The sequence below is a fragment of the Scomber japonicus genome, chromosome 2 (genome assembly GCF_027409825.1).
Source record: "Scomber japonicus isolate fScoJap1 chromosome 2, fScoJap1.pri, whole genome shotgun sequence".
Classification (NCBI taxonomy): Eukaryota; Metazoa; Chordata; class Actinopteri; order Scombriformes; family Scombridae; genus Scomber; species Scomber japonicus.
In genome coordinates this window covers 12,071,559-12,089,731 of record NC_070579.1, presented here as the reverse complement: position 1 = coordinate 12,089,731, position 18,173 = coordinate 12,071,559, and the positions used below count along the sequence as shown (strand labels likewise).

At 39.9% G+C, this 18,173-nt stretch overlaps 2 protein-coding genes across 3 annotated transcripts in view; one reads left to right on the top strand and one right to left on the bottom strand.

Annotated features, from left to right (window-relative positions):
* LOC128370718 (protein tweety homolog 3-like) overlaps window positions 1–831 on the top strand; it is a 31,979-nt gene extending 31,148 nt beyond the window's left edge. For both annotated transcript variants that reach the window (XM_053330985.1, XM_053330986.1), the window contains exon 15: window positions 1–831. This exon is cut by the window's left edge and continues 2,576 nt beyond it. The gene's annotated coding sequence lies outside the window, so the exon portion shown is untranslated.
* A 5,224-nt stretch (window positions 832–6,055) lies between these two features.
* LOC128365321 (beta-1,3-N-acetylglucosaminyltransferase lunatic fringe-like) lies at window positions 6,056–14,574 on the bottom strand. The gene is made up of 8 exons (XM_053326018.1): window positions 14,215–14,574; window positions 9,314–9,362; window positions 8,796–8,898; window positions 8,554–8,707; window positions 8,343–8,428; window positions 8,085–8,244; window positions 7,890–7,975; window positions 6,056–6,963 (listed from the first exon to the last, which is right to left on the bottom strand). Exons 1-8 carry the CDS (start codon window positions 14,572–14,574, stop codon window positions 6,897–6,899), a joined length of 1,065 nt encoding a protein of 354 aa, XP_053181993.1. The 3' UTR covers window positions 6,056–6,896.
* Between the last annotated feature and the right edge of the window lie 3,599 nt (window positions 14,575–18,173).

Below are 18,173 nucleotides of genomic sequence, written 5' to 3'. Positions count from 1 at the left end.
TTTCAGAGCAATTCGGGATCTAGTCATTAGACGAGCGAGCAAGAGCCCTAACATTCAAACGCCTCTCAAACACCATTCCTGTACAGCATTTTAATATTTGATTAATCAATGACCACTTCTCGTAATTAGCGAGACAATCTTACATGTGTGATTTTATTAGAAAGAGAGATGCCCATGTTATGGTAACAATGCTACCTATGGTCTTGTACTTTACAGTGTTTTTTGCACCATTGATGCAAACAATGTTAAGATCTGTGGGTCTAGTCACTGATTAATGGCCTTTCATAATGTTTTTAAACTCTTACAACACTATTCATATCACAACTTCATATGTTTTTTTAATTTTTCTCTGTCTTGTAAAAATCAAACTTTAAAGATAAAATAATAGCTAGCTGTTTTGTAGGAGAATAAAGGCAAGAGCAGCGTTTTTCCTCTCTTATTAATGGTGAATGACTCTCTGTCTTGCAATGTTTTAATAAAACTATTCCAGTGTAGTCTGCGTACCTGACGTACAGGTGTATTTGAATTCCTGTGTGTGTGACGCTTTTATGGGATTGAACCATCCCGGTGCAGTGCGACTCGTTGGAAAAAGAGTCACACTTACAAAGAAGAGTGAGTAATGCTCGCATGTATGTGTGCTGTTATAACAGGACTTCAAATACACCTCTGCCCAGATGTGACAGAAAACCAATGTTTTCTATGGCTGTTTTTATTTTCTGATGGTTTAACTAAAATATTAATGATGTACATGTCAAAACTGTGGTAATGATATAATTCAGCCTGGAATAAATGTTTTAAAAAAAAGAAATTAAAGCAACTTTAACGTACTGATCAAGACTGCGGCTTCTTTTATAGTGTAAAAGAATGAACAGAAGGGTGTCTCTTTCTTCTTAATCCTTCCTTTGACGTAAGTGGCAGCGTCTTATCAGGGCTTAGTGCATCCAAATGTTACACACTAATACTGCGTGTCTGCACCGTCACTTTATAGATTATAAAAACAATAACAGAATCTGGTCTGCAACAACTAAGATCAGAGCACTGAAAACAAAAAGTGAATCTTTTGCAGGATCTTGTTTGATGTGCAGGTTTTAAAGCTACTGAACACATTCAGTTTCTATCATTTATATTATTGATGAGATTATTATCTCAAACTGTCATCCCTTACTTAATGCCATTCAGTACCTATGCATGATCAATCATACAGAATGAAAATGATTGATTCATGATGATTCATGATGAAATACCTCCATTAATCTTTAATTATGGCCTGATTTTTTTCCAAAGTGTTAAACAATGATGAATGCGTTCAATATGTTGTTTATGGACTATTTTGTTGGTTTCATTTAGATTATTTCTGATACATACTCAGAGTTTATTTACAGAAGCTTTAACAAACTTTGTAGAAGAAATCAAGGTAATCAGCCAAACACAGTATGAGTTACACGTTGAAATAACTTGTTCAAAGCTATTAAATTTAATTACACAAAGAAAAAGTCCAACAGGATCTAATTTAAGTTAACATTCTTTGTTCATAGACAGATATTAAATTGTAGTGTAACAAACATTGAGAACACCTGAAAGAAATCATGTTTGTGAATGTTCTTTATATATGCATCAGAACATGTTTTCTTCTATGAAATACTGTCATAGACATACTGTAGTGAATCAGTGAATCAGTGAGTCAGTGAATCGATACGGTTTGAGCTTCCAGAAATGGAGATATTAAATTAAATTTTTTAATTAAATTAAATTTTATTAATGGATAGCCCCTTGAGATGAACCATCTCGTTTTCAAGGGGGTCCAACATAAAACATATATTACAACACAACAACACAATCACAATCACATACAGCATGCATAAGGCTCTCAATTACCAACCAACCCACACATCATTCCTGTAAACCCACAGTACCCACACAAAATAAATACCACAAAGCATATAATGTAATGCCAATCATATTGATATTAATATCAATAATAATTACAATAGTAATAATCATTAGAGTAATAACAGTAGTAATAGATATGACACAGGGACTTCACATTATCCCTTCAAGCCTCACTGGGCTGCACACGTCAAGCGTTTATTATCACCATCTAGTGGCCGTACCGTGCAGGTGCATCATCCAAGACCTGAGATCTGCATCCAACCTTCTGTAATCTGATAGGAATGTTTGTTCAGACTATCTGTGCAGTACTGTGTCTGATCAAGATCAGTGCAGTGATAAATAAGGTGCTGCAAGTTACTGCCAACATTATGTTCATATTTCCTCTGTTAGACCACAATCACATAGTCATGGTGTTGGGAAACAGTTGTAGTAACTCTGATGATCTAGCCAACAGCATTTGACATCCAGCAACACAGAAGTGGACAACAGCTGGAGCACCAAATCTGCGACATTACAAGACATTTATGGTACATTTGTGAATCTGAGCGGCGCCTCAAGTCTGGGAGCTGTGCAGTCATATTAAGTTTTTGCACTGACATCATATTGCCTGCTTTCAGATATGTTGGCCTAAAGCGTGTATTATGACTGGAGTGCTTTCACAACTGCAAGAAAAGTCACACACTTTTGCACAAGAGCTAAATTTGCAACATATTAGTGTAATAATATGTTTAATGTAATCTTTGATACAGCTGTCAAAACCACATCATCTGTTAATGATGTACCGCGCCCTTCGTGTGGTTTAAAGGCAGTGGAGACAAAATTGTATGTGACTCAAACATGCCTCCTTGACAGCAGCTGTCTGGAGAGAAAATGAGCTCAATAAAAAAAAGATGTTCAGCCACAGAAACTCTTGAGATTGTTAGCAGGGTTTCTGAGTCCATGAGTCAGCAAACAAAGCTTTTCCCCGAGGTAATCATGCCTGTCATGCTATTTATAGTGACGATAACCTACTTTTGAAACAAATTAGGGAAAAAAAAAAGAGGTCAGGTGGCTGAACAACATGTGAGCTGTAATTAGAGGAATGATTTGACAGTTTATTGTTGAAAGTATAAAGAAAAAAAGACGAATTGAAATAAAGAAATCAAACTTGATCTTTTGGTTTATTTTATGTGAAATTTGAGTGTATTTTTATAGTATAAAATATCAAACTTTGCTATGATTGAACAATAGAGTCCAGGATTTGTTTCCATCATCTCTCCTGCTGTGTTCATAGTCGGCCAAACATAGCAATGATTTATGACTCATTTATAAAAGGTTTGAAAGACATTTGTTGAACACCCATCACCATCATTGTTTGTTTTACTTTTAATACGTTCGGTATTTTTCCATCTGTTCTATTTAATTTGGGTATTTTATCAGTTCTCTACACTTTACTGGCTTTCAATAGTATTTTAATTAATGTTATTCCATTGAATTGTTTTATTTTGGTTTTCACTTTCTTTTATACAGTCTATGGTTTTCACACATGAATCACTTTGTAACTCTGTTTTGAAAAGTGATTCCTAAATAAAGTTTGATATTATATAAAATTGAAATTAATGTCTCAGGACAAGCAGAAAAATGTGGAGGGGGACTTTAATGTTAGTTTAATGTTTGAGCTTCACTGTGCAAAATGATGTATGTGCAGAGTTTGACACTAGACGGCAGTTTTCACATTTATCTGCTGAAGGAGGAAAGTTTCTGAAATCTGAGTACCTACAAACATGATTTGTGTCATCATTAGAGATTTGGAGCCAAGTGTGATGTGGAAATGAAGCCTCTGGTGCTCATATACTGAGAATGAACTTTTGAATTTATAGACTCTGGGGGCTTCTTATGAGCTATCTGAATGTTTTTGTGGGAAAAAATCACATTAGATACAAATTATTATTCAAAGCAGATGAAAACGTCTAAATCTTGCAATATACTGTTGTTGTTTTCACTTTTTGGAGTAACACACGCAGCCAGCAGGTGTCGCTGTCAGTAGCATTTTGAATAGATTAACTAATTCACCGCTGGATAACTGCTTATTTTAAGTGCTCCCCATGGTCCACACAGCCTGAGATCATAGTGGGAGAGAGGCCATGACACACACACACACACACACACACACACACACACAGTTTGCTAATCTTTTGGTTCTGCCTTTATCTCTCCAGGGCCTTGTGTATGGCTCGATCAGATAAGAGGACTCCTGTTGTTTTAGTGTGTGTGTGTGTGGGTGGTGGAATTCTGTGGGCTTACGGGTGCAGAGGAGGGGTCTGCGGACAGGAACCCAACGGCTCATAAACAAGGTCAGAGGTGAGAGGTGAGAGCGGTGTTCCTCGCAACACAAAATCTCACACACACATCCAAATATTTGATCAAATACTGTTTTTATTAACTTCAACCATAATCTCTACATACAGTCCAGATACTGGAGAGAGCATGTCTGCTTTAGAAGCAACTGTTCATCATATACATTCTTTCTTTCTTTCTTTTTTTTAAAGGGACAGAATTTAACTTAATGACTTTCATTAAATTGCCGCACCGTTGTTGCTTTCAATGCACAGAATAGAAGACGACTCAACATGAGTCATTTCTCAATAAAACCTCAGAGGGGATATCTTTGTTAGACCCGCATTTTAAAAGCCGTCTAACATCATTAAAAAATCATAATTATAATCAACACATTTAAATGGACACAGACAGATGATGTCCACCATTTATGAAGTAGTATTTTTGTAATAGAGACTTCACTGGATGAGTTTGGGATATGATGTCTGTTGTCCATAGATAGATTTAAAAAGAGACTGTTTCAAATTTTGGGATATTTTTTCATACAGAAAGTTAGATGAGAAGATGGATTCCACTGTCATGTCTGTATGATAAATATAGCAAACAGCTGGTTAGCTTAGCACAAAGACTTGAAATAGGGTAAACAGCTAGCCAGACGCTATCCAAAGTAACAAAATTCACAAACCTCTAAAGTACCTCTAGATCTTATTAATTAACACTTTATATCTTTTTGGTTAATTTGTACCCAGTGTAAAAATTATAATTCGTGGTTTTACAGGGGTTACTTTGGAACGAGCTATGCTAGCCGTTTCCAATCTTTGCCGCTGCTAGCTGAACCTTCACATTTATCACAAAGACATTCAAAAGTGGCATCAATCTAATTATCTAACCCTTAGCAATAGTATCGAACAAGAGTATTTCCAAAACTATTCCTTATTATCGTATGATGAATTGCGAAACAGCACAAACAAAAGCGCTCAGTCAGTCAGGATAATAAACTTCAGAGGGAAGATAATACTTCAGATGTGGAGTCTGGATTATTTTCATCTGAGTCCTGCATGATCCTTTTGTTCTGCTTTCCTAAAGTGGCGCAGCGACAGTAAACCAGATCAAATATTCATGTACATTCAGATAAATGATCTTTCACAGCTAAAGAAGTGGAGAGGGAAGAGAGGGAATGTGTGAGGATATCTATCTTCATCTAGGGCCTCTGGTTAAAAAAATAGGAAAAAAAAGCTTAATTAAGGGTAATTCTGGTTGATTATTACTTGGGTCTTATTTTCATAGCTTTGGCCATCATAGCATTGGCTCTTTAATAATAACACTACGCTCACCAAGTTCATTGCTATGATCTGGGAATGCAAACATCACTAAAGAGACATTATTTAGGAGGAAGTCACTGAAACACTCAAATGATCATACAGATTTTAAACAAACTCCCAAATTAGCTGCACTTACTTAAAAAACAAAGGCGAACAGTAGGTTTCCACTTGTTTACAGATGACTTCCTGCTTTAGATTTGGCCAACATGCTTACTGCAGTTTTATGCAACAGTCTTCCTGTCCGGTGAGGGATAATTTAAGACATTTCATGTTGGCTTATTCCCAACCTGTTTAATTATCTTGTGTTTCTTGCATTGTCAGATGTTGGTGTAGTGTGTTATCTTAACTCATGGCCAAAAAATATGAAAGTAAGAAACAAGATAATGATAATAAACCAGTATTATCATTTATGCCTCAACATTACATGCTAACGTTAAGCCTCACTGACAGCTGAACCGGATCTAAGAAATGAGAACTGAAACTGATGGATGCTGAGCTTGTTGAGATGGAAGAAAGATGAGGCAGGTCTGACAGGCTCAGATCTAAATTTATAGCCAAAATGTCCTAAAATGGCCACTCCGCAGAGGATAACGGGCCCGGATTAAGCTCAAAAATTCAGTTCAGTTCATAAGACACATCGCCTGACCATATAAGAAGGCAAAAGTGTTTACAGCTGTTCTGAACAACCACTCTCAGAGTCAGGGTGGCATCGTAGAGGAAGGACGAGACACAATAATCGTTTGAAAATGTGGATAATGGTGCACACTTTTCAGACTGTCTCTCCTGGGAAGCATTCATTGTGTTAAGAATGAACAAAAAGCAGAGCTGGAAAGAGAAGTGGGTGTGAATATTTGTTGGTTTCAGAAAGATTTGGAAATTATTGGACACAGGCCCCTCTAGTTCTGATGTTTTCCAGCCATCTGAAAGTCACTTCTGGTTAAGCGAACTGATCCTTTAAACCCTTTTGATTTAAGTAACACCCTAAGGCTAACATTTAAATGTTCTTGCTCCACATGATCTCAAAGGAGCAAAGTAGTTTCTCCATTTTTCACACATCCAAGTATTTGGACTTTTTTCAGTCTTCCTTTGTTGTGGTTTTGTGGCCTTCTGACACCCCAGCAACAGTTCGTGGGGTCAGGGGTTGGGTGTCAAACAAATAAAATAGTATTCCTTTATAAAAGTCAGACTGGAGAAAACATCCAAATGTTTCAGAGATCCTTCAACGCTGGGGAGTCAGAGGAGAGCAGCAGTGGGACTCTTCAATGATTTCTTCTTCTTCCAACAAAGAAAATCAAGTTTTCAGTCAGACATTTACTTGCTCTCCTCTCTCAGTCCCTCCCTCCTTCCATCTGTGTCTCTGGATGGGTGTTAAAGTCGCCGGGGGTTCGGGCACCAAGGAGTGTCTGGGTACAACAGACAATGCACAGACCTGAACCTGAGAAGGAGAGGGAAATGAGCGTCACAATGCCTGGAAGCCGCCAACTGGGGATTTCGAAATAAGACTGTGAATACAATTAGTCGTGTGCTCACATTCATACACACACAATGAACAAAGCCAGGAAACTTGTCATAGTAGTAAAACATACACGACCTGAAGAACTTACATAAAGACCAATTGTAATACACACGTTTTAAAACTAAAGCGTGTCCTGCAGCTGTAGAAGACTGTGACAGAACTATATAAAAATACAATACACTGTATGTGTTGCTGATTGTTTGAAGAGATATTTTCTTTTTCTTTTGTTATCCCACCACCCCTCCACAGGCCTGCCGTCGCCTGCCTTTGCTCCACACACACACACACACACACACACACACACACACTGTCTATTGACGAAGAAATAACCGCCATTAGACCAGAAGAAAAGGAGTGAATGGGGCAAAATAAATAAGCATATTAAAAAATTAGATTGTTCTTAATGTTTGGAAGATTTAAATATAGAGTTTGGACTAGGCCTGTCACGATGTCAAACTTTTACTACATGATTATTGTGGTCACAAGAATTAACAGAAAATGATATTATTGAGATATTTATAGAAAATCTGTTTAAAATCTTTGTTTAGTCTGTAAACCACAGTTGAAAATAAACAAGGACACCAGATGTTGTAATGTTTTCTGTGCTGGTGTTGAGAGGCTCTAAGTTGGGACAATAAATATACTAAAAACTTCACCGACAGCTGCTGCAAAGTCCATTTCTGTCTTTGTTTATTCAATTTTCTGCTCTTTGAAGTCATCATATCATTTTAGTTTATACCGGATGTTTTACTTTTGGATGTTCTTTCTGTTCTTTTTGTTGCAGAAACAAAATGACTCCATTCTACACACTGCCATGCACTGATACACACTGATTACATTTTTACCTCGTAGGATCTTCAGTTATAGAAAATGGTCCTTTCAGGTTGACTGTGTTTCTGCTGTTGTCCACAGTGCCATAGCTCAGAGTCACCTGATTAAAAAAAACAAAACATTAGAGAGTTTTAATGTTCATAGTGGCTGACATCATAATTGCTGCGTTGTTATGTCCGTCATGTTTGTGTCAGTTTGTGTTTGTCTACCTGGTTGCGTACGTCTGACACCAGTCCCAGGTTCTCCAGGTGAGAGTGGAACAACGCCGAGCGGATGAGGCTCACACCGAGCAGCGCTTCGACGATGTAACCAACCGTGCAGTCGTCAGGGAGACGGATGTGTTCAGCGGTCGCCATGAAAGTGCCTTCACTTGAAACACAGAGCAGAAGAGGAGATGTGATGATAAAGCTGTAAAAAAACAACAACAACAACAACAACCTCATATTTTTCTTAAAGTGAGGATCTACCTGGCCCAGGGTTTCATCTTGAGAGCGAGACCACGGCTCAGACAGAAGCCCGCTCCTCCTGTGGCGAACCAGAAACGCACCTGCTTCTGCACACAAACACACGTACCGACAGCATGAATGACACAACCGTCGTCAAAGCCGTTAAAGACGTATGCATCCATCGCTACATGAGTGGAAGGTGTTCAGTTGTGAGGTGGATCATCAAGTTTACCATTTCAGCGGTGCCGAGCCTCTCTGTGGCCTCTATCGGTCTCTCGAGGCTGGGCCGGCCGATGTAAACATCTTGCGCGTGACTGAACTGAGACAAGAGTTTCAGGAGGGAGCCGACGTTCACGTAGTTGTCATCGTCAACGTGACAGAACCACCTGCAACACATGACGTAGGCTGTTAACGAACAGCTCTTTCTGTGCATTTATGATTGTATTTGCGTGGCATGTGTCCACCATATCTTACTTTTTGCCAGAGTTTACAAAAGTGTCGTATTCCACAGCCATTTTACAGGAGAGAGCCTGACGATTGTGTGCCGCTGAACAGTTGGTGTTGATCAGATGATCTCCTGATAATAAGAAACAGAAATCAGCAACAAAGCATGACTCAGGGAAAAAGGAGGGGAAGATGTGCATTTAATGAGGCAACTTTGACCAAATATTAGCTTTAGAGGCAGCTGTTTGAAACGACTGCTTGAAAACAACCTAATAAATGTCTTGATTGCACATTTTTCTGCACAATGTGTCTGATAGTGAAAAGAATACCTCATTGAAAGTAAAACAATTCCATGAGTAAGATGAGGAAAAGGCCTGCTGATTAAACTGGACTGACTTCCTGCACTTCATGGAAACCCAGTATTGCCCAGTCAGCAGCCTGGTTCCTGCTTTCCTGCCACTTAGGCTGCAGATAACATGCCAGCAACTCAGCGAAACTGCTCTATGTGTGTGCGTGTGTGTGTGTGTGTGTGTGTGTGTGCAACTCACCCATCCTCTTCCTCATCTTTTCGTCCTCTCCATCAGTAAACACATACGTCTGTGGAGAAAAAAAGCACACACACACACACACACAGGGGTGATGTTATTCCAGCACCTTTTACTGACCAGCATGGAAACAAAAGCACACACAATCACAGAAGCCTGCGCCGCGCCGCCGTCACGGTTCACGGATGATAGCATCAGGTGAAGCTCCATGTGTTTCCTTGGTCTCACACACGCTGACACCAAACAACACAACAGCAGCAGGCAGTGCTGATACTGGACGAAGGCCAGGATAAAAAGGTAAGCCACTTGTCTATCAGCAGCAGAGCAGCTGGCAGCAACCCTGTAGTGTGTGTGTCTATATGGGCGTTTGTGTGACGAATGACGGGGTTGAGGGTCGCTGCACACTCAGGAAGCCGGGCAGACCCCTCAACTTTCCACAGGAAGTAAACACACACTGTGGGTGCACACAGAGTGCAGTCTGTAAATAGTCTGCTGTGTATTCCAGGACAAAAGATTTGAAATGAAACAATGAAGACAAAGTGAAACTGCTGATTCCCAGCTACACCTTGAAGCTGTTTACATCTACGCCGCGTGAGAATTGAAGTGCTTGTAGTCCTTCAGCACAATAATACTAAACTTGCAGTATAGACAAGGTATCTAAAGAGTTTCTATGGCTAAACAGTCCTACATTCTTGTCTATCAATGTCACATGACCTCAATCCATCTGAGAAGCTGTCTTGTAGATACCAAGCTGAACAATTTGCAGGCCAACAGCCATGCTAGCAGCTCAGTGAGGCTGCACTCAGTCATAGTGGTGATTTGAGCTAAATGCTAACTTCAGCATGCTATGCTACTCATAACAGCAATGCCAAGATGATGATGTTCAGCAGGTATAATGTTTACCATGTTGACCATTTTAATTCAGCCTGTTAGCATGCAGATATTTGCTAATTAACTAAACGACCACAGTATTGACAAGTTGAAATTTAGACCTGATTGTGGTGCTAGATGAAAATTAAAATGATGACATCCTCATGGAAACATGAACATACGGACCTAATGTCATGGCAATCTATCCAAACCATTGAGAGACCAAAAATAAAAATCATTTTGAACATCAAATAAACGTTTTAGCCTTTTTTTTTTTTTTTAAACAAAATGCCAAACTTTGCTAGTTCCAAATCAAATTGACTGTTAGGATTTTATGGTTTTCTTTATGTTCTGTGAAGTTAAATTGAATGTCTTTTGGTTTTGGACTGTTGGTCGGACAAAACATGCCAGGCTGTGGGAAAGTATAACAGGCATTTTTGACTATTTTCTGACATTTTCAGAGTCGGTTTCAAAGGATTCATTCAAGTTTATGTTAACTTGTCCAATTACTTCAGGCCATCTAAAGTACTGATATTTAACATCCTTATTTGAGTTCAAAGTGCAACAAACTGCAACGTTTAGTCGATCAATCAATGTGAATATTTTCAAGTCAACACTTTAGGTTGCATCTTGGGCTTTGGGAAACAGTGATCATCATCTTTCATCTTTCAACAGATTAATCGATGACACATGTATGACACCAGATCACAGGGAACTGGGTGAGACTGGTTTCCAGTGCAATGCACCTCAATACTGAGAGAATGAACTGCAAAACAAACTTAAGCTAAAGACACTCATTACTTTTGAAGGACTGTAATCTTCCTCTTGAAGGTATTCCTTATAATGTTGATGACAGTGTTAATTAGTGTGTGCGTGTGTGTGTGTGTCTGTGTGTGTGCAGCTGCCTTATGATAATGACGCGTCTTCTTGTGATTCATTTTCTTCTCATGTCTCACTTGTGGAATAGATTTTGATCTCAATGAGGCTTCCTGACTAAATAAAAGCTTAACAAACTAATTACTCTCTGTCTCCTATAATTGGAGCAATGCATCAAACTGAAAGGTGAGAGTCAGTACTTGAAGATCATTGTTTAATTTCAAATCCAATGCCCTGTAATACAGACAGAAAACAGCAACAACAAAATAAATACAGTCTGTCTGCCTCAGAGGAAGCACCACTCTCACAAGGCTTCCACTTTCTAACCCGCCTGCCATGCAGTACAAATTCAATAATAAATCTTTGGTCCAAACACTGTATGATCACATCACTGCCCGTGGTCAAGTAGCAAGACAGAGAGACTGAAAAAAAAAGGGAGAGAGTCCAGCCAGCTGTGAGTTTTTGTCAAGTCTTTTTTTTTCCTCTGAACTCCTTAAGCCCCTCGAGAGCAGTCAGCTTCTGTGTCTGTGTGAGTGTCTGATAGCAGCGTATGCTTGAGTCACACTGGGAAAGCTTGGGGGAGGGTGCGTTTTTCGTGGGGGGGTGAGAGGGAAGTTTTAAGGGAGGGTGGGGTGGAGGGGGGGTTGTGGGTCGGTGGTTCGCCAGGAGTTGAGCTTTATAGCACAGGAAACAGTGGCAACAACAACAACCACCACTGAGGCAGAGGAGAAAGTGGTGCGTGTGTGTGTGTTTACTGTTGCGATCAGACACATTTTAAACTTCCCATGAGAAAACCGGTGAGTTCCCAGGGTATTTGTGTGTTTGAGAAGGTAACACTGTGTGTGCATGTGGCTTTGAGTATGTGTGTGTGTGTGTGTGTATGTGTGTGTGTAAGTGCATGCTGCTGTATTTCCCATTACTCAGCAGTCTTTAAGTATAAAGGTGTGTCTGGGAAACAGGTAGAGTTACACATACCTGACCGTGAGAGCAGAAGCAGGAATTCGTCAGACATGTACGCACCAACTGATCTCCCCAACATGAGTTTTATTTACATGTCAACAGACTGAGACGAGGCGTGAACGAGCCCCTCTAAACACAGAGAGGTTAAATGGAAATCAGAACGACCGCCGTACGATTCCACACTAACGTCTGCATTCGATTAGGGAGCTTTTGAAGCCGCTGGGTGCAGTTTGCCGCAGTCCCATGTGTTTTATAGCAGCAGATTCATCCTTGACTCATTGTGATTCAGAGCTAAAAGCTTCCCCATTAATTCCATTTGATCTCAAAAGTTTATCTGTGAGGCTGTGTGACTGCAGCTCCTCCCGACATCTCCACGTCAAACCCAGGAGTCGTGTTGTAACTCTTTCGGATCACACGACTGCTGGTCTAATCCTGGACTTGTAAAGGCAGTTTCTAACATGATCAGTGGTGGAAGAGGAAGTCTTAAGAATTACTCAAGTAGCATAAAAAAATATACTAAAACGCTGATTAAAAACAGAAATATGAGAGATTACATGTGACTGTACTTGTACACTGTAAAAGTCTCAGACTAAAGCATGGACCCTTTTATGGTTTAGATTGAGCCTTAAGGGTTAGGAAGCATTTTAATATTGTACTTGATCCAGGTGGAAGATACTTTTAACTCCTTTTACTGAAGAGACCAAATATTTTCCAGTCACAGCTTCTCAAATGAGAGGACTGGATGCATTTCTCTCTCATACATGATGCTAAACTGCACATCTTTTGGTTTTGGACTGCTGAAGATGTTACCTTAAGCTATGGGAACAGACATCATTCAATAATTACTGACATTTTACAGCTCTAATAAAAGCTTTAGCCTCAAAGTCACTTCTAAATAGACTGTAAATGGCTGTAGCCATTAGTCAATTAATTGATTACAATAATGGTTTTCAGCTATTTGGCTAACAACATGCTGGTTTTAAGCTTCTCAAATGTAAATATATTCTGCTTTTGTCTGTCATATCTGATAGTAAACTGATTATCTTTGGGGTTTGTACTGTTGTTCAGACAAAGTGAGACCACTGAACACTTCACCTTGGACTATAGTTGTTATGACAGAAATCTGTTGTATGATGTGAAGTTGCAGCCCTAATAAGCACAGATGTAACCTAATTCTAGTTCATTATTAAATGCAGCACATTAAAACTGTACTTGAATAAATGCTTTTTTTAAAAACTCTCCACTTAAAACAGAGCACTACAGAGAACTTTGACATTAAACTTTTCTCCACTTCCTCTATTCAAACCCATGACGTCTTGGTTTTATGATGTTTGAATCAGGTTTTATGATCCAGACTAGGTCCCTGCATGTTACTGACAGTCTGAACTACAAGTGAACAATTGTTCTCTTGTATTGGCAGCCTTGAAACAAATCTGCATCTCATTGAGACTCCCTGATGAGCCCTGTAGTCCTTCCTCCTCATGTCCCTTTGCTTGGATTAGGTCAACACATTAGCAGCAGAGTGGTCGGCCTGTTGGGCTTTAGATCTCCCACTCATGCATTACAAAGGCCTCTATCTCTGGTTCACAATGCACTGGCAGGCTGGATCAAAGAGCCAGCGGACCCAGTCACATTTCACAGGGTTTATAACTTGCAATGGCAGCAGGAGAGGAAGGAAACAGGGTGTAGGTCTGGTCTGGATGACACTAATAAATATAAATAATCTTGATTTTAATTACTTCCCTTTATGTTGGATCTGACTTTGGCAACAAGACATGTGTATGATGAATAGCCTACTACTGATAAACTGTTTATTATCCAGCTGATAAATCACATTAACAGGATCTCAACTGGTGTGTGCATGTTTGATAGAGAGCTGACAGTCAGGAGAAAGGATGACCAACAGGTAAAATAAAGTGTGAGTGAGTTCAAAGTCATTTCTAGTATGTATCACCTGTAGTGTGGCACACAATAACATAACCTATTATAAAAGTCATAAAGCATTTGGACATGTATTAAGAGTCAAGATTAAAGCATGCATTAGTATAACCATCTCTGGTTTCTTATAGCTTCAAATTAATTAATGCACCTCGTTCTTCCATAAATCACATATGGCTCTAATTGCATATTGTGCCTGATTTTCATGCAGAAACTCAACTTGTTCCAGATATCAGGTGTGTTTATATTCCTTGACTCACCTGTTGCATGTTTCTGGAGATCCATGTATCCATCAGGAGCTCCAGCCTCTGTCGGTGGTACCTCCCGGTGGTTTTCACCGCTATGAACAGATCACCCGGGGTAAGATGTTCAACAGGACCGGGCGGGGAGCTTCTCCGCGGGGGTCCGCTCATCGCTCTCCTCTCCCGGGTCAGCTTCTTAAAATACGCCGAGAAAACTTTACCGCTCGCCCTTGCAGCTGGAGGCTCCTCCGGGTGTCCGACAGTGACGACCAACATCCCGGCCACAAGCAGACAGGTGACGGCGGCAGCGGCTGCGGCTCGGGGTCCCGCTGCTGAGCTGTTGGAGGTGCTTTTTGACACTCCGGCGGGTTTCCACATTTTGACTCTGTGGATGATTTTACAGCTTCATTCGTAGACAGAAAAAGGTCTCTCTAGTTCACCACATCTCCACAGAGCAGACTTTGAGTCCAGATGCACTGTCTTTGCTCTCCTCCAGTGGATGAACTCAGACAGACAGTGGGACTTTTACAGTGAAGTTATAAACTCCTCCAGTGGGTGGAGCGGCGCAGTGCTGATCCAATGGCCGGTTTGAGCGCTCGCTGTGGGCGGGGATAACCAGCTAAATGATGGCGGGGGTCTGTGGCTGAATATCCACATGGCAGCTTGAAATACTGGCTGCACTTTTAAAAAACAAACATGAAGGAAAACTTAAAGGATAAGGTTACAGGTTTTTCTATAATGTCAAAAAAGAAATTCTCTGAGCCAAATGCCAAGAGCCAAATCAATAATGAACTGTACTGTGTGTGTGTGTGTGTGTGTGTGTGTGTGTATCCAAAGTCTGATATACTCTTCTGTGCCTATGACCCCCAATGATGTCCAGAAACTGTTGCAATGGGTGACATGTTCCTTTGTGTCCTTCATGACTACTTTTGTCTGTTTAGGAAGGGCTCAAAAGATTAATAATTTCTGAGAATTTCCGGGCAGAGTCATGCTCTCCTGAGAGTTACAATGTTATCATTGTTATTACTCTTTGGGACCGTTTCTAAACAAACTACTGAAACCACTTCTTTCAGGGTGAAGACACATGTCAGTTTAGTTTGGGGCAATAATGAAGGTCTACAGCCAAGGCTGCATTGTCACTCCCAGGGGCCCCTGCCTGGGCACTGAAACTCATGTCCCCCAATAACCTTTATTTTATTCTGATTGGATAACGCTGCTGTTGGTGGAAACCATGTAAGTCATCTTTTAACTCGCATTTATTTTGTTTTGGACATACTGTGTTTCTGACAGAGAATTATCAACATAAAGAGGATGGGTCAAGCCAAGAGAGAAAAACTCAAGGACCCCTGGGAATTTGCCCAGATTGGCCCAATGGTAGATCCGGCCATGTCTGCAGCACATAGGAACACATTTCAATAATAAACCAGATGAGTCCGGGACTTTTCTCTCCCCTTTCTGTCAGTGAGGGTAAATACAAAAACACTGTCGACACATGCTTGCGTGCACATGCCTACTCCATCGTTGTTCTTGCAGCTGTAAAACAGTGGATAAATGGTTTGAAATGTCACACAGCCCCCGCAAAGTGATTCATTTTTACGAACAGAATTTGATCCATTAAGTCTAATAACATTTGGAAAGTGTAGAAGAGCTGCACAATTAGATCATTTTATCCCCATTTAAGTTCGCTCTGCCTCATAGAGCATGTGCAGTAAGCATTCATGTGGCCAGTGTGGGAATGTCAAACCTGACACCACATTTCAAAACTGAGTATATTGTGAAATACAGAGTGATTTATCGGGTGCTGATAGACTTAATCAACATTGCGTGAAGTTGTTCGGAGGTTGAATGTAAAGGACGTTCATTTAAATGTAATAGTTCAGCACTGCAGGTTTAAAGATAGATCAAAATCTTTTAATGTATCTCCATTTGTGTGTGTGTGTGTGTGTGTATGTGTGTGTGCGTGTGTTCAAATGTTACTGTGCATATGTGAATGTCATGCTTTTTTTTGTGTGTCCCGGTTAAAAAATGAAAAATTAGCAGTGGTGAATTAAAAGGTCAACACCAGAAAAATGGTTCTTAAAGGCAACCCTAGGGTCATATCATTTTATGCTGCACTACTCACAGCCTCGCTAATGATGCTAGGAATAAAACGTGACCGTTATAGCAGGTTTTCTTCTTCATGAAGACTAATGCACATCATAAATCAGGACATTACAGGCATTTTCCAAGATGAAAGCAACCAGTTTGAGAGCAACGTGCCTGGAGATCCTCTGTGTGGAAGCCTGGCGGGCCATTCTTCAAGAGGACAGATGTTGAAGAAGACCGTGACATTGGAGTGTGTGTAGTGCTGCCAACGCCACACACACACACACACACACACACACACACACACACACACACACACACGCAGACGAGCCAAAGAGACGTGCAGGTTGCCAGATCCACCAACCATCTGAGGAATGCTTCCTCTCTAATAATGTGCGGTTTGTCTGTGCTGCATATCTGTGCTGATCCTTCAAGCAACATAAGGATACTGTTACATTTTGAGAAAATATACAAATGCCACACCAAGACTAAAAGTTAATTTAGGTCAACTTTAGACAGAAAATTAGAAAGTGCTGCAAAGTATGATGAGAATATTAAAGACTCATCATGGAAAAAACAGAGCACAAGTCCTTACACATAACAGACAACTGGTGCATGTGACTGAATATGAAGAGGACATATCTACTGTTATGAATTTTATGTCTATTATCTATGTTAAACATGGTCAAAAAGGTCCAAAACTTGAGGTGAACGTATGTAATATAAAAATGCTCCCTAAAAATCAAAAGCCACGTTTGCTCTGAATGCTCTGTTTGCAAATTCACCTCCTTACTAAGGTTGTTGCTAAGGTTCGATGGGTTGCTTGTGTTGTCCACATGTACATTTCAGATTAGATTAAGGCTCAAACATGTACAGATAAACACATTTGTACATGTTTGAGTGAAGTTTGTCAAGAAAAGAACCATAAACATAGTGAAAATATGTGACAATAGATGTTTGTAAAGTAAAGATGTTTATAAAGTCCAGAAGTCTGTCGAGGGGAAGCTTCCAAGAGCCAATCAGAACAGCAGGAGGGGGCCTTAAAGAGACAGGAGCTAAAATGGCCTGCAGGGTTACATAAAGAGCCAGTGTAAGATAAATAAAGTGTTTTTAAATTGCAAATCATGCAAAGATATTCCAGTAGAGCCTCAGAATGTGGATATAGACCAGGAAATGTCCCCTTTGTTTAATACCTCCCAACCTAAAGCTCCACTTAATAACTTTCAACTGCATCACATGGTCACCATCAGCGGTCGTCACGGTTGTGTTGGAGAGATGGATTGCTGACATGCAAACTCAGCAAAAAGCAGACCATGAATTGGGACTGAGTTGAGTTTATAAAGTCTTGTGTTATGTGTTATGGATGAAATCATCCATTTCCATGACAACTGAGCGGATGATCGTTCCCTGCGAGGTGGACGTTCAGGGTATTCAGCCATGTTAAGTAGCATCATAGGGATTATAAAATTCTCACTTCAAAGGGAGCTGTGCACTGTGTAGGGAACAAATGAGCAACAGTTCATCAGTTTGCTGGAAGTTTATCAAGGATGACATAATATTAATATTTGAATCTAATAATCTGAAAATAATTAACATTAAATATTACATAATCATCTTTAGGAATGACACATCTTTTAAATTAATCAAATTAAAAAAGAGCGACTGTTTCCGAGGCCAAGAATAAACTTTCATGCTCACAATGTTAATCTTCTGTGTGCTGTAGGTAAGCTACTGCTAACATAATGCACCATACAGTATAATCCTGCAATGAAATTTACATTCAGCATAGAATCATCAGGCCTAGTTTTCAACATATGGCTTAAAAAAAGTTAAATATGTAACCAAGAAATTATTCAACTGATCTTAAACATGCTTCAATTTTCTTGTCCTCT

What these genes read in the sequence shown, in the direction of transcription:
- LOC128365321 (XM_053326018.1), bottom strand. Translation starts at nt 14,574, where the DNA reads ATGTGGAAACCCGCCGGAGTGTCAAAAAGCACCTCCAACAGCTCAGCA. An exon ending in TTTGTAAACTCTGGCAAAAA is followed by an intron (nt 8,708 to 8,795) that starts GTAAGATATGGT and finishes CATGTGTTGCAG; the next exon opens with GTGGTTCTGTCACGTTGACG. An exon ending in GGCTCGGCACCGCTGAAATG is followed by an intron (nt 8,429 to 8,553) that starts GTAAACTTGATG and finishes GTTTGTGTGCAG; the next exon opens with AAGCAGGTGCGTTTCTGGTT.